This window comes from Anopheles cruzii, chromosome 3, assembly GCF_943734635.1.
Source record: "Anopheles cruzii chromosome 3, idAnoCruzAS_RS32_06, whole genome shotgun sequence".
NCBI classification, from domain to species: domain Eukaryota; kingdom Metazoa; phylum Arthropoda; class Insecta; order Diptera; family Culicidae; genus Anopheles; species Anopheles cruzii.
Genome location: NC_069145.1, coordinates 85,477,888 through 85,491,786, shown reverse-complemented (window position 1 = coordinate 85,491,786; position 13,899 = coordinate 85,477,888). Strand labels below are relative to the sequence as shown.

The window sequence follows — 13,899 nt, the reverse complement described above, 5'->3', positions numbered from 1 at the left end:
GCCCCCGGTCGGCTCATGAATATTCATCGCCTGGAGTGCGTTCGGTGGCCTCCTGGCCGACGCCAACAGCCGAAATGAGAAGCATAAACTATTATCACTCCGAAGCATCATCGCCAGTCCGTGTTTGGCGCATTGCGTGGAACCGAATAAACACCCAAAATGGCATGGGACACCAGTTGCGGCGGGTGGAGAGCGAACGGGAAAAAACTAAACACACACACATCGGTCGCTTCTGCCGAGAAAGTGATCATCCTCGGCACGAATGGCGTAAAAGGAGTCGCTGGCGCCGAGCTGGTTTCTTATCGCCCGCCACTTGGAAGAACCCGTATCAGTTTGACGTGCGTGTTGATTGAGTTTCCAGCAGAGCGCATAACTTCGTTAACTGGCCACGGCTGGCCGGTGGGTGGGGTTTATGGGTAGCATCCTAATTCAATAAGGACGAGGCCATATTTTCGGCCAGACTGCGACGGGGACGGGCGGAAAGTTTTCTAAAAATAGTTGTTTTTCGCGCCCACGATGCGATGTTTCACTTGCGCGAGCATGATTACTTTCAACACGAGTTTATTTGTTGGCATTAAACACCATCCGCGACGTTTCTTGTCATTTTTATACCTCATTCCTATAGTAAAGGCAAGATTCCGATGCTGTCGGCTGATACCTTTTCATATGATCTTCAACGACGGAATGTTTGAGATATTTCTGGAAGATCTATTTTCGCATACCTTGTTGGTCTGTTAATAAGCTGATCCACCTGGTGCTAGTATGTTATTACTACATTTTTGTACAACCGCCTGAAAGGGTTCTTAAGCTGTTGCGACAGTAAAAAGGACTCCAATGGCACAAAAAAGCAAAGAGGCCGAAACACTGCCACGTACAAAAGATCTTATGCTTTTATGCTTTTCTCGTCCGCGGCCAAGTAACCAAGAAAAGTAATTCCATGTTTGTCTTGTTTATTATTTGGTTAAATGTGTGATTATGCAACACACTTTCATAGACACACGGCCATACGCGCCGTGTTTGTAAATGTCATCATGCCTTTCTTGTAGCTCTGGCAACCATTGTTTGCCTTCTCGGGTTGCTTGCAAATTTGCAAAACGCTCGAAAACATCCTCCATCGTGTTCACGGTCTAAAATGGCGCTGGCTACAAAATGGGGTTGTGCAGTTTGGATAAGGATAGAATCGGGCAAAAAAAAAACGAAAAACATGGAAATTCGCAATTCAAGCACACGTTCCCGTGGGTCCGGCAGTTACGTAGGGTTGTTGCTTCTGAGACGGCTACGCTGTCTGGAAACTGCAATGGCGGTCGGGCAAGCAAAAATCGTGTTGTGTTGCGTACGGGTCACCGATTTGAAACGGGATTCGAATGGAGAAACAAAAAAAAAAACGGAACCCATCCGAAGTAACGACGGAACATTCCGCGATACGGTGCCCGAAGACTGAGAATCCCAATAAAAAGGTGCTAACTGAAGCCCAACCGAGACCGAGGTCAAGTCTGTGGGATGTGCGACTTCCGAAGCGGAAAAAGGATGTCCTAATTTGGCAAAAAAGCGGATTGAGAAGCAAAAACTTTCAACGCATAAAAGGGCGAATGGATGAAACAAAAAAAAACATACAGAAACCCTTACCGAGAAGTAGTAACGTTGCTGCTGAATGAAATTATTTTTGATTGTTTGCGTATTTCGAATGGATTCCCTTAAGCAACGTGGGCGAAGCTTGGCGAAAAGACCCGCGTTTCTTTCGGGTGAAAAGAACGTCGCTTCTATTGCTTCCGGGGGCAATCAACAGTCAACGGAGGGTGTTGAAATATACCGCCATTTTAAATCGGTCTGGTGCAACACTGTGTTAACAGTGTTCTATTTTTCTTGTCAATTTTTATCTAGACAGGTCGTCTTGTCTTGGCTCGGACTCAAAGAAGTCCATCCTTTAGGGCACCCCCCACCGAGCGGTGTTTGCTTCGATGTGCCGAGAGCTATTGTTCCGGCGGATAAGTCACTGTTGACAAATAAACAGCACGACAAGGAAGTACAAATTATGGTGAACGGAGCATAATCCCTCACGAGTGTCAATGCAAACCCCGAAAATAGCAACAAGGATTGTGCTGCGTCGTCCCGTACGTGGATTCGCCCGGTTGCGTTCTCGGATGTCTTCCGAGTTCTGGAGGGGGCCGGTAAGAGTTGGTGCAAAGGGCAAAGCAATCACCGGGAGCATATGCAAACACACACACATGGACACACGGAGCACAGCGGCAGTGGCAGGAAGTCGCGTTCTATGGCGCCAACCCATCGGAAACCGCTAGCTCCAGCTTTATTTTTGTTATTTTTCCGTGCCGTGCCACTGGGACTTCCGGCGTCGGTGTCGCACCGTGTGCCGTGCCATCGGATCCCAACTTCCCGGCAGAAGCCTGATCCGGGCTGCTCCGGATGTTGCACTCGCTCGGATTTCCTGGTAATAGTTGCGGATTAACGGGTAGCGCGGTCTCGTGGCCACCGGAGACACGCTGAGTCCAAAATGCAGTCAAAAAATGGAAATGAGCAATAGGAGAGGATTGCGAATAAAAGATCAGAAAAAGAATTCAAAGCTAACGAACGACCCGGGGTGGAATTGGAGAGTGCGGGCCAAAAGTCACACAAACCGCAACCACCGTGAGCCGTCGGGCGGTTGGTTTTTTCGACCCTTCGTTGAGAACGATTTTTCTCACCTTACCGACCGAAAGCGGAGGCCAACTGTTGCACGACGCACGGACGGTGGCTGCGAAAAGCTCGTTCGCTTGCAACAATCGTTTCGACTAACTCCTTGAAAGCTGGCAGAGCGCAAAAGGCTCTCCGTTTTGTCGGGTTTTGCGACTTGCGACGGGAAAGAAAAATGATTCCACATTACGGTTCGTGTCTGACACGTCGAGAACGAGAATTTTATCAGCAGCAGCAGCACAGAAGGGCCAGCGTAGGACGGGACCCAAGCACCCAAGCCACCCCGGGGTTAAGGGGTGTGCGCAGGAGTCTTTCGTTGTCATGCTTTACGATTACTGCAGCGCACTGCGGCAAAGTCATAAAGGTCAGAAGGATTCGCGTTCGCGTTCGTTGCGCTCGGTCAGGGATCGGTCGGGATCGCATTCAAAAATTGAATCACAAAGGAGGCAGAAAAAGTGGCAGAGATTGTTAAAACTTTTCCACCGTTCGTTTTTGTGGCTCTCCCGAGAGTTTCGCGGGGTGTGAAATGAGAAAATAGTTTCCAGTAACTGATACACTCCCCTGGCGATGTTGATTTACGAAGGCTGGACATGCAGATTGGAAGTAAAGTGGCTAAGTTTGTTGGGGACAGTTGCTAATAGAATGCTTTTGCATCAATTTATGCCGGTGGCATCTGATTTGTTAAATGTGTTTGTTTGGCGTTAAAATTTTACGTTAAAGATAGTTTGGGGCCGAGATGCCTCATAGGCGAAAGTAGAGTCCTTTCCAACTCCAGGAGAACGGGAGAACCTTCTATGTTCTATTTCATTCGCATTCTATTTAAAAAAAATGATTGGGTTTATTCACCTGGAACAACTTTGATTGAACTGACCATCCCAAAATTGTCCACAAAGAAAGTAACGTTCAGGGTAGTAACTCTCATACTTCACTTCAACAAGCCGAGCGTTTACCGATCGGCGGCAAAAGTGACAAGCATAAAGATAAGGACCATTAGCTACACGCCCACTTCAGCACCTAATCATAAGGCTTCTGGCGATAAGGATCCCTAGACCATTGAATCGATTAAGGGGATCGGCGGGACACAATTTCGCCCCATTTTCCACCCCATAAACCGTGTGGGCACAGTGTTCCTCCACTCCACCCGGGGAAGCGATAATCTCCGCATAAAAAATTGCCAACATAAAGGTGCAGCCTGGAACATGATGCTCCTGCCTCGCGATCGGCTGCAATAGATTGGCATATTTTATAAACCGGTGAAGATTTTCCAATCCGGGATCGACAGCTCGTTAGGCGTGGATGGCGGCCGGTCAACATAATCCGACCGCCCCGTCCCACCCCGGTCCTGGTGCTATTGAGCCCGAATGCAATCTCGTCTCGTGCCGAGCGTGCGAAAACTTTTTATGTACCATCCGCAAGGGAGCCGCACAGCATCGCGCGTTTGCGGTAGTTCTTTGCGCAGCAGTTGTTCTTCCCGAGCTTAAAGCACTCCTTAAAAGAGCCACAAAAAAGGGGTCCCTTGCTCTAGCAGGACCGACTGATAGACGGTGATTCGACGGGCAACTTTTGCCGAGTGACAGACGAACGATAGTCGGGCTGCCTTGGGGCGGGTTTGCGATGAGATGAAAGTAAATACCGAAAGCGATAGCAGAGGGTGGCACAAAAAAGTGTTTGGCTGAAAGTTTGACGGACAGCAGCAAAGTAATAGTCACGGAACGGGGCAGCCACTATGTGCTCCATTTTTTATGCGGTCTTTCCTCCTTCTGCAAAGTTTCTGGCGTCGACTGAACGGGAAACGATGGAATCGGAAGAGATATCGTCTGCGCGCTCGCCGAGAAAATCACACTTAAAATGCAAAACATTTCGCCGTAATCCAACCCATAAAAGATTTTAACACTCATCAACTAGCGTCCCACAAAACAAAACACCAAAAAACACACACACACAGGCGGAGTGAAACGGACACAGTGTTTGCGGTTGCAAAATACAAAACCATAACGGCGACCAGAGAGAGATACGAAATAGGATACCAAAAACAGCACAATAAAAAAACAAACGGTACGGACAGAGCAAACAGGAAACAGGACACCAAGCATAGCACGGCTAAAGGCGGAAAGGTAGTAGATGGCACAGGTACGCGACGGTGGCACGGCTGATTGGCACGGCCACTCGGTGTGTACGCGGCACGGCACAGCTAATGATTAAATACTTGTCCACGAACCCGCTAATGGTCAGCGGACGATAAGGATGCGGTTGGTCGGTCGGTCGCGGTGAGTGACCCGTCGTGCGTCGCGTGGGTCGATTGTATGGCTCGGTTTGGTTTGGGTTACGTTCGGGCACTTTCATGTTGCCCTTTTATGCTCGAACTATTTAGAGTTATGTTGCGTGCGCATTTGGCTTTTTTCTTCGTCTGGCTTCATGCAACTATTATTAATACAGGAACCGGAAAGTAGGACAGGAAGAATCCTTGTGCCAGCTCGGTGGTTGGCGCTCGGTTAAACTTTTGGCCTGCGGAACGGAACATATGCGCTGGTGGATTGGTGTTTCCGTTTCTGGCCAGGACGCCCAGGTCGAGCGATGCAAAAATGAGGTTCTTCATCCGCCCCGGGCCATATCACTGTTTGTGAGTGCTCATTCTTTTTATCTCGACCTAAAATTGTTTCGTTAAAAAAGGAGGACCGCCCGGCGGCGGCGTCGTGTGACGTGCCGTCGTCCGTGGGCCGGTTCGGATGAAGCGTGCCGGGTGCAGCCGGGCCGGGATTAGTGAAGAAGCGTTTCGTTATAAGAGCTGCGCCATTTTGCCACCCGCTTTGCCGATGTAGGCTGACGCAACATCTGCCGTCGCGAGGCCGGAAGGAAGAAAAAATGGACACGAAGCACGGTGAGCAGGATGTTCTGAGAGACGCAGCGCTGTCCTTCTCCTCTGGATGGTGCCCAACAGCCAACGGAAGATTGTGGAAGTGTTTCTAACGACGGAACCCGGCAAACAGGAGTAATCTGCGTATGTGGTATGCGAGTACCCGAGTGTGGAGCCGTGTGGTTGTGTGTGAATTGGTTGTGGTTGACTGTTTGAGTTATTTTCTGACGAGTTCTGTTTGGCGAATTATAATTCATGTTCTGTACGAAAACGATTTTTTTGGGAAAAAAGAACCTCACGGATTGATCTGAATCCCGAATGAACCAGCACATGTACCGCGATCCACAACAACACATCTCAGAGTCCCAGTTTCCCCCACCTGATCCGTGAGAACCCATCCAACGCGGGTGCTCCGAATGGTACCGAATGGATAAACCGTAATCCTTTCGAGCCCAAATCAGGATTGGGATCGATAAGCTGACAGCAGATTAGACGATAATTGGATACAGCGAGTCAGTGTGTTTTCATAACTCACTAATACGGGATCGACATTTCAACGCCCAACGCCCGGATTCCGTGCCGATCCTCCGAACAGTGAAATTGCAAATTCCATCCGTCCCGAGGCTTTCAACAAGCAATTGGAAAGGCATTCCTCACAGTCACTGGCTCGAAACGCTGGAACGTTCCCATAAGCCAGCCGGTTGAAAAATGTTCACTCGCTGCCGACGGCGTTAACGGGGCGCGTGGGAAAATCGTTCCACGTAATGCGGAAAAATTGTCCCGAATCCATTTGCTGATGAAGCGCCACACGGTTTAAGCTAATTAACTAAACGAACTGTCCGAAGCAACTGGCCCGCAGCCTGGCACAACACCGAGGGGGTGTGTCGGTTTTCGTAAGCGCCATTCCGAAGCAACATTTCGGGGTTGTTTCGTGCCGTGCCGTGGCGTTGCGCGCTTCCGTTTCGCGGCACGCCGGATACGGCGAGCGAAATTAAATAACGTAAAGAATAGCGGCAAATATGTTTCCCGCTCGGTTTCTGCACTCGACCCGGCCGGGTTTGGGCCTTGCTTAGGGTTGTACACGATTTTCCCGGATATTTCCACCCGACCCGTGGAACCGGATGTGGAATTTCTTTTTCGCTCCCCCCGCCGCAACGGACGCACGGTATGTGTGTGTGTGTGTGCGGCCACACAGTCATTGCCATTCATCGCCGGTGAGAAATGGGATAATCACGATCATTTATCTTCCTTTGCCGTGGTCGACCGGCGAACCAGTTGGCGTTGGTGGGCGCGATGTTTGCGATGTTGTTTTCCCGCCTGAGTCAGGCCAACCGACCAGACAGGGGCTTGGAATGTGGGAGTGATACTTATTATTCGACCACGTGTGCACACACACACACACATGGGCCCGTCAGCACATCCCGCGTGGGTTTAGAAGATGGAAAGCTCACAAATCACGGAGTTCTCACACGGAGCTTGGGCATGATTTGTTACATGAAGCACTCGCGCTGCATGTTAATCATTCGCGGACACTTGGGGCAAGGAAAGCGTTTGACTAATTACTGTGCAGCTGGGATAAGGTCGATCTGGTCTTACTTGGCAGTGGGTGGCAGCCACTTTCGGCGAGCGTTCATTTTTTGGAGCCACGTCTTTTTGTGGAGCTTTTCAAAATCCTTCAAAATTGATGAGATTTTGATCACTATTTCAGGACCAAAAAATATGGTGATGAACAGGGACAGTGTGGACTCCTTTGCCAGAAAAGGAGGCCCTCATTTCCATACCGTGGCCGAAGCTCGCACACCTAACACTTGACAGACACCAAGTGATGCCGCAGGTTAGCCATTAACCTCCCGATAACGAGTTCACGGTAAAAAGGAATGTGCTGGTTCAAGTAATGCTTCAGCCACGAACTAGTAAAACTTCCGCAAAGTAAGACATTATTGGTTCCTTAATCGATCCATTTAACCTATCAACTGTCACTCAACTTGAGAGTGATAATTAATCATTAAGAGGGAAAATCTACCTAAATTCCGATCAAATTAGCTTGCGCCTTGTTCGCGTACCGATTGGTGAGATGATGGAATGGAGCGCCCTCCAAAAAGTGCGCAACATCGCGGCTTCGGCACTGGATCAACAATCCTGTTTGGATTTATGAAAAGAACGCAAAAAACGATTGGTACGGTTGCCGGAAGCCTGCCCCACTGAGGTGGTACAAAGAGCACCCCCAAAAAGCCCCACAAGTGGCCCCGATCGGCGGGAAACGGGAATGAAAAGCAAAGCAAATACACGGTGGAAACCGTGAGTGGCCAGCGAGCAAACAACAATGGCGACCGCAGCGACTGGCCCAAATCAGGAACGCTAGGAAATTGTATTTGCCCGCGGCACCGCTGGACCGTGTTCCGGAGTGTTGCGCCCGGCTAGTGCGCGGTCGTCGGTGGCGAACCGCAACGCTTCATTGCCTGTTCCATTACGGTCCGGTCAGGAGGTTGCAAGGATCGACCGTTTGCCCTTCTTTCAACCTGCCTTCACTATGGGCCCGATCGATGGGCGGCTTGGTCTATTTCTATTCCTTACGACTGCCATCCCAATTCCGAAGGTTTGCCACGCTGGCTGGACGTTTCCTTCAGTCGTCGCTTGATGGCAGAAATATTTCTTCTTCAGGCGACGGAACAAATGAAGTCGAAAAAATCACAACTTTCACGGTATCGCCCGTTGTGGTCGGTCTAGTCGGACGAAACAATGGACATCCTTGTAGCGTTCCAGCGAGTGTACAAAGACCGTGGTCGGCGTCGTCATCGTCGGAAGGAAGCCGACACCGAGTCAACTGTCATGTTAATTACTTCCACCCGAAGCACATGGCACCCATGGGACCGTGAAGTCATCGTTCGTCGGGGTCGTGTCCAGCTGCCAGAGCTCACCAGAACACCACCACCGCTCGGTCGACGTTCCCGCTTCCCGTTTCCGGTCAATCGAAACCGGGTGTCGATCGGAGGACAATGCGGCCACACCGTGATGCCGGTGTCGAGGAATTCACGGGCCACTGAGTTTCGATTCCGATTCGGTCCGGTTGAACCGGGGCCCCAGCACTCGGAGCACTCCGATGGCCAGTGGGTCGATTGCGTTTCTAGTAATTTGCCAAACCATCGACCAGCGGCTCCTGGGGCGGAGTTAACCGGTGGTCGGCGGTCTCGGTGGCCGGCGTCTGGAACAGGGACTTGTGCACTCGGGTGGCACAAATTGTGGCGGCGACTTGAAGTCCGCAAGGATAATTACACAGAATTGGGCGATTAGGTGGACGGGCTAGGATGATTAAATTTTTGGGCGTACTCGGAATGTCGCGGAACCAGTGGCTTCGGGATCCGATGCCTCGAGAGATTTGAAATGTTATATTTTTACTGCCGCAAAACTGGACCCAAAAATAAGCAATATTAACGAGCGCACCTTGGGCGGTGGAAAAAAAAGAGGTACAAATACGAACCCGAACCCGAGTAGCCAGAAAGAGGGTCCTTTTTGTGGGCCATGCTTCAAAACATTCCGCGCTTCGTTGGCGGTCTCATCGGGGAGGCAGAAAATTGAAACCAGTTCGCTTCAGTAGCAGAGACACTAATTGGCGGACAGGATTTAACCGGCGGGTGGACGGGCGGGCGTGAGGGGGATCGTCCCGCCGGTCGCAAACGGAAGTACTGAAAATGGAATAATTGTTTCTCCATTCCTTCGTTACTTCCACCATATCGATGGCGTGAGCGACAGTTAATCAAAGACGGTTGGCACGAGAATTCGATGTTGTGCCGACGAACAACGTCGAGCATAGCGGGGCAGGGCGAAAGAAAACGATGGACCAACATAGAAACATAAAAGAATTTTTTAATAGCGAAGCGTTGAGCTGTGGAAGTGCCGGCGGCGCTCACCGGTTCATCGGGGCCATGAATCATTTCGCGGGCTATATGCGAGCGTGTGTGTTTGAGGTGAATGAGTTTTACAGTGAAATGGCAAAAGGTGTGTCCCGGGAGGTGTGAATCGGCGTGATAAATTAGTCCGCCGCCGATCGGGAGAAAACGGAAACGTGTTTTTTCGGGCGTGAAAATGAGTGATGGGTTTTTTGGCCGGTGCCGTGTCGAGCTGTTGTCGAGTCGAGTGTGTTGCTTGACGCGGTTTTATCACAAAAGTTATGGAAGTGCACGAAGCCTCTGGGACGGGTGTGGTTTTTGATAAATTACCAAGCGCTGAGGCTGCGTAAATGGGAATTGTTGGTGGTCACTTCCGAAACTTTTGAGACGAAACTGATTTAAGAAATCGTAGCAACCTGTGGGGAGTGTGGGGACTAGCAGCCAAATGGCGGTGCCGAGTGTCTCAGAAGACAGCCGATCTAGTAGCCACGGCGAGCGTCCTGTGAAGAAAATGGATTTTGCCCAGCACCCCACGGTGGCCATTTTGTGCAAAAGCGAATTTGGAACGGCCATTACTTACCGATTTTCGGTCCTAGGTCTTTCGTCTTCACCTGGTTCATCCGGCGAGCCATGGGACCGGACCCGGGCATGCCCATCGGCCCCGATTGACCTGCGGAGTCGAGTCGATCCGAATGGTGTGAAGCGGTGGTGTCGAAGGATAGCGCAGCAGCAGCAGCAGTAAGCGTATAAACGGACATAGTGACAAGGGTAATGAAAATGGAAACAAATGGTGGAGAGTGAACATGACGGAACCGGACCCGTGGCGGTGTTTGAAGAGCTCGCAGTGGTTGGTAGCAAATAAATTGCGAACTAACTAGCGGTGAATAACAGATCGCGGCTGAAATTAATTCTAAAAGTCCCTCTCTACCCCAGGAGACTCACCTGCGGTGCGGGGCTGCCGAAGCTGCTCCACTGGCAGGACTCGTCGTCGCTTTTTCGGCAGCTTGGCGCGGGCCTGCGTGTGCGAGTAGTACATCGCAAAGTTACTCACGATGACCGGCACCGGCAAGGCGATCGTCAGCACACCAGCCAGCGCACAGAGCGCTCCGACGAACATACCGATGTAGGTTTTCGGTGCCATATCACCGTAGCCCACCGTGGTCATCGTGACCAGCGCCCACCACAGCCCGAGCGGGATGCTGTTGAAGTCGTTGTGCGGATTCGCCTGTATCCGCTCGGCGTAGTACACCAGGCTGGCGAAGATCACGATGCCGAGGACGAGGAAAAACACCAGCAGCGTCAGCTCCTTGGCCGATGCCCGGAACGTTTGGATCAGGATCTTGAGGCCGGACGAATGGCGCGTCAGCTTGAATAGCCGCATGATGCGGATGATCGAGAAGAACTCGAGGATGTCCGCGTTCTCCAGGTGCGACGCGAACCGCTGCAGCACCAGATCGACGTAGAAGCTCAGCGTGGCGATGTAGTCGATGATATTTACAGATGAGGTCACGAACTCGCACTTGTTGGGCGATGAAATAAAGCGTACCTGGCGGGGAAAGGGGGCAAAAAGTTCGAAGCGATCGTGTGAAACGCCACTCCAAGTCACGCCGTGCACTTAATGCGTCCAGACGCAATTTATGGCCGTCCAGCATGGCTTGCTCCTCGGACCAGATACGGGCCCAGCTCCTGCTGCGAAAGGGGTTACATTCATTCGTTCGTTTTGTCCTGTCCGAAGTGGCCATTCTGGTTTCTTAAGTCGATAGTCACGTAACACTTGCCCACAGCAGGGCGTCCACACCCGCATTCGGAAGGGATTTATGCGAAAGAAATCAGACACCAACGGCGCTGGTTGGCGCTGTGAGTTACGCTTCCAATTGTTTTAGATTTTATAGCCGACGATGATGTCGGAAATAGGCGTTTCGTTTAGTAGGAAGGAAGGGAGAGAGCAGAAATCGTGCACGAATTACGATCGATCTCAAGTTACAGTGCCATTCCCGGTGCCCTATTGTTCCGGCCCGTAACAAGTAGCTGCGAGCAGCCCGAAGCTCTTCCCAGCAGGAAGATATATTAAATTTCATTACTTCCACTTCCTGACTGACTGGCTCCTGGTCCCCGGCACCGAACGCATCCTTCGCACAATCTTTACGCGTCCCCCTTTCCGGGCGGGCGATTTATGTTGCACGAAAACTTTCAACATTACTGCAATCCATTGTTTCAACAGCATCATCGCAACGGGTGACCGAGCGCCCGCTTTAATGGGTTTTTGTGTCCGCTTGCGTCACGTCCTTCCGCTTTCTTGAGGGGCCCCTTTGTGTTACTGCGACAGTGCGACAAATGTTCACCATTAGTAAGGAGCGGTTGCCGGCGACGGTCGGGCCGGTTAACATGTTGGTTTTAATTTTGGACACAATTTAACGGCTCATTTCACCGACGGACGTGATTCGTTTTCGGGTGGAAAGGACCAAACCCAGGAGAAAGTTACAAATTCAAGATCGTGTACTCGTGGTCTGTCTTTTTTTGCTGTAGCTGTCGTCGTTTAATTGTCAAGTCTAATTACATAAATCGTCGTGGAATCCTGTCCCTCGGTGACTACCCTTGGAGACTTACCAAAATTTCGAACGTGAACCACGCGTTGCAGACACACTCGATGTAGAAGAACGCCACGTGAGCGTTTGTTTGCGCCTTGTCCAACACCCAGGCCGTGCTGCCGTTGGCCGTTTTGACCGTGATGTTCCGGATGACCGGAACGCGCATATCTGGGTGCGTTTTGAGGCAGAACGACAGAATGGACACACAGATAAAAAACACTGATATCACACCGATAATCTACAGCGGGTGGGTTTATGTGTGTGTGTGTGTGTGTGTGTGTGTGAGGGAGAAAGAGAGAAAAGAAAAAAAGAACCCAAGTTAGTCCCGAATTGATCTCTTTTCACGATAAAACCCCCCTAAGCTCCTGGACCGGGCCGATTAAAGGCGCCTGCCAAAAGCGTCGCGTCCAATGGCCGCCCTCCGCCCCACACCTACCTTGGCAGCGTTGGAGCTGTACGGTTCGTCGAACAGTGACCAAATTTGTGGCTTCATGTGCTGCCACCAGGAAACCGTACCCTTCAGATAATCGTCCTCGTAACCGAATTTCCGGGCCAGCTCCTCCTCCGTGGGCTTTTCCGTGTCGAGATCGAGCCGCTCCAGCACGGCCAGCGTTTCCTGCGTGTCGCGATGCTGTGGGGGAAGACAGAAATAGGGGACCGGAAACCGGAACCGTTACTGGGGGTTAGGTATTGCCCGGGGGGCGGTCGGTCAAACTGAATTAATTATTCATCGATTCTGGGCAAGGAAAACAAAGTTTCCGACTTCACGCCTTTTCCGGGACGAGGAAAAACTTGGGCCCATTCTTTCTTCGCCACGAAGCGCTGGAAGCCGGGTCCCGGGAAAAGATAAAGTCCGGTCCGTCTCTCGATTCGATTAGCGGCGATATGGGCACGCGGGGTACGTATTTTGTCTGATTTGGTCCACTCGCAGTCAGGTCGGGCCACCCGGCTAAACGATAAAACGATGAACAACCGAATAGGATGCCGGACGGAACGGGCCATAACGATAGGCGCTACGGCAGGCCTGAAGTTGATTGGTTGGGCAAGTCGAAGAAGTCACCGAAGGCCACCGAAGGGGGGCCGGGTGACTCTTTGTGGACCGCAAAAACGGTTCATGTATCATAAACTTCGACACAACCGACAAGGATCCCGTCGGGCGACCCCGGGTATTACATGGCTCAATAAATCATTACCATAAAGTGGAAAAACGGTGCACGGACAGGCCCTGCGTGCGTGCCCGCAGGACGACGCACGACCTGATTCTGGTACGATGGAGTACGATGACGTCGCGCGCCCGGAAAAGGATTCCATGGCCTCGCCGGCCGGCTCTCGTCACGGCGGCTCGGGCCAGACACACCAGGCGCTTCGTCGTCACGATGGTCTCGCCGTCACTCGGTCGGGCTTAGGCCTGGGGATATTTGCGTAAATAATAAACGAGCCCCGGACGACGACGTCCGGGTGACTGTGGCGACCCTCAAGGGGGTCCGTGGGTCGCACGTTGTGGCGCACATTATCTTTGGCAAACACAGTTTCGGTTCAATCTTTCGGAAGACAGCGGGCCGTACACGTGCGCGCTCGAATCATTAGATGGAATCATACGGCAGCTCCGACTTCAGGCACCGTGCTTCCGCCACGCGTCCGGATATCATATCTGGAAGTCCGGGGAACCGGGGTTGGTAAATTTTTAACGCGCTCCGAACGAAATCAAAGCGCGTGGACTGATGAAAGTTTGCGTCTGGCCTGACTCTCGAGGGTTTATTTTTCTGTGCGAATTGGCGCCACAGCCCGGTCAGTCAGTTGGAGAGCCGGTAAACAGAGGACTCACTCACTAATGGAAGATAATCGTTTCGCCCAGACCCAGACAGCTCGCTAGCCACTAGAC

General features: G+C 51.4%; 1 protein-coding gene across 1 annotated transcript in view; it reads right to left on the bottom strand.

Annotated features, from left to right (window-relative positions):
* Positions 1–13,899, bottom strand: part of LOC128271193 (potassium voltage-gated channel protein Shaw-like) — a 34,612-nt gene that overhangs the window by 11,527 nt on the left and 9,186 nt on the right. The window contains exons 2-5 of the mRNA XM_053008636.1: positions 12,454–12,648; positions 12,037–12,255; positions 10,372–10,975; positions 10,010–10,099 (exon numbers count right to left, since the gene is read on the bottom strand). Coding sequence (XP_052864596.1) covers positions 10,010–10,099; positions 10,372–10,975; positions 12,037–12,255; positions 12,454–12,648 — 1,108 coding nt within the window. The remainder of the gene's footprint in view (positions 1–10,009; positions 10,100–10,371; positions 10,976–12,036; positions 12,256–12,453; positions 12,649–13,899) is intronic.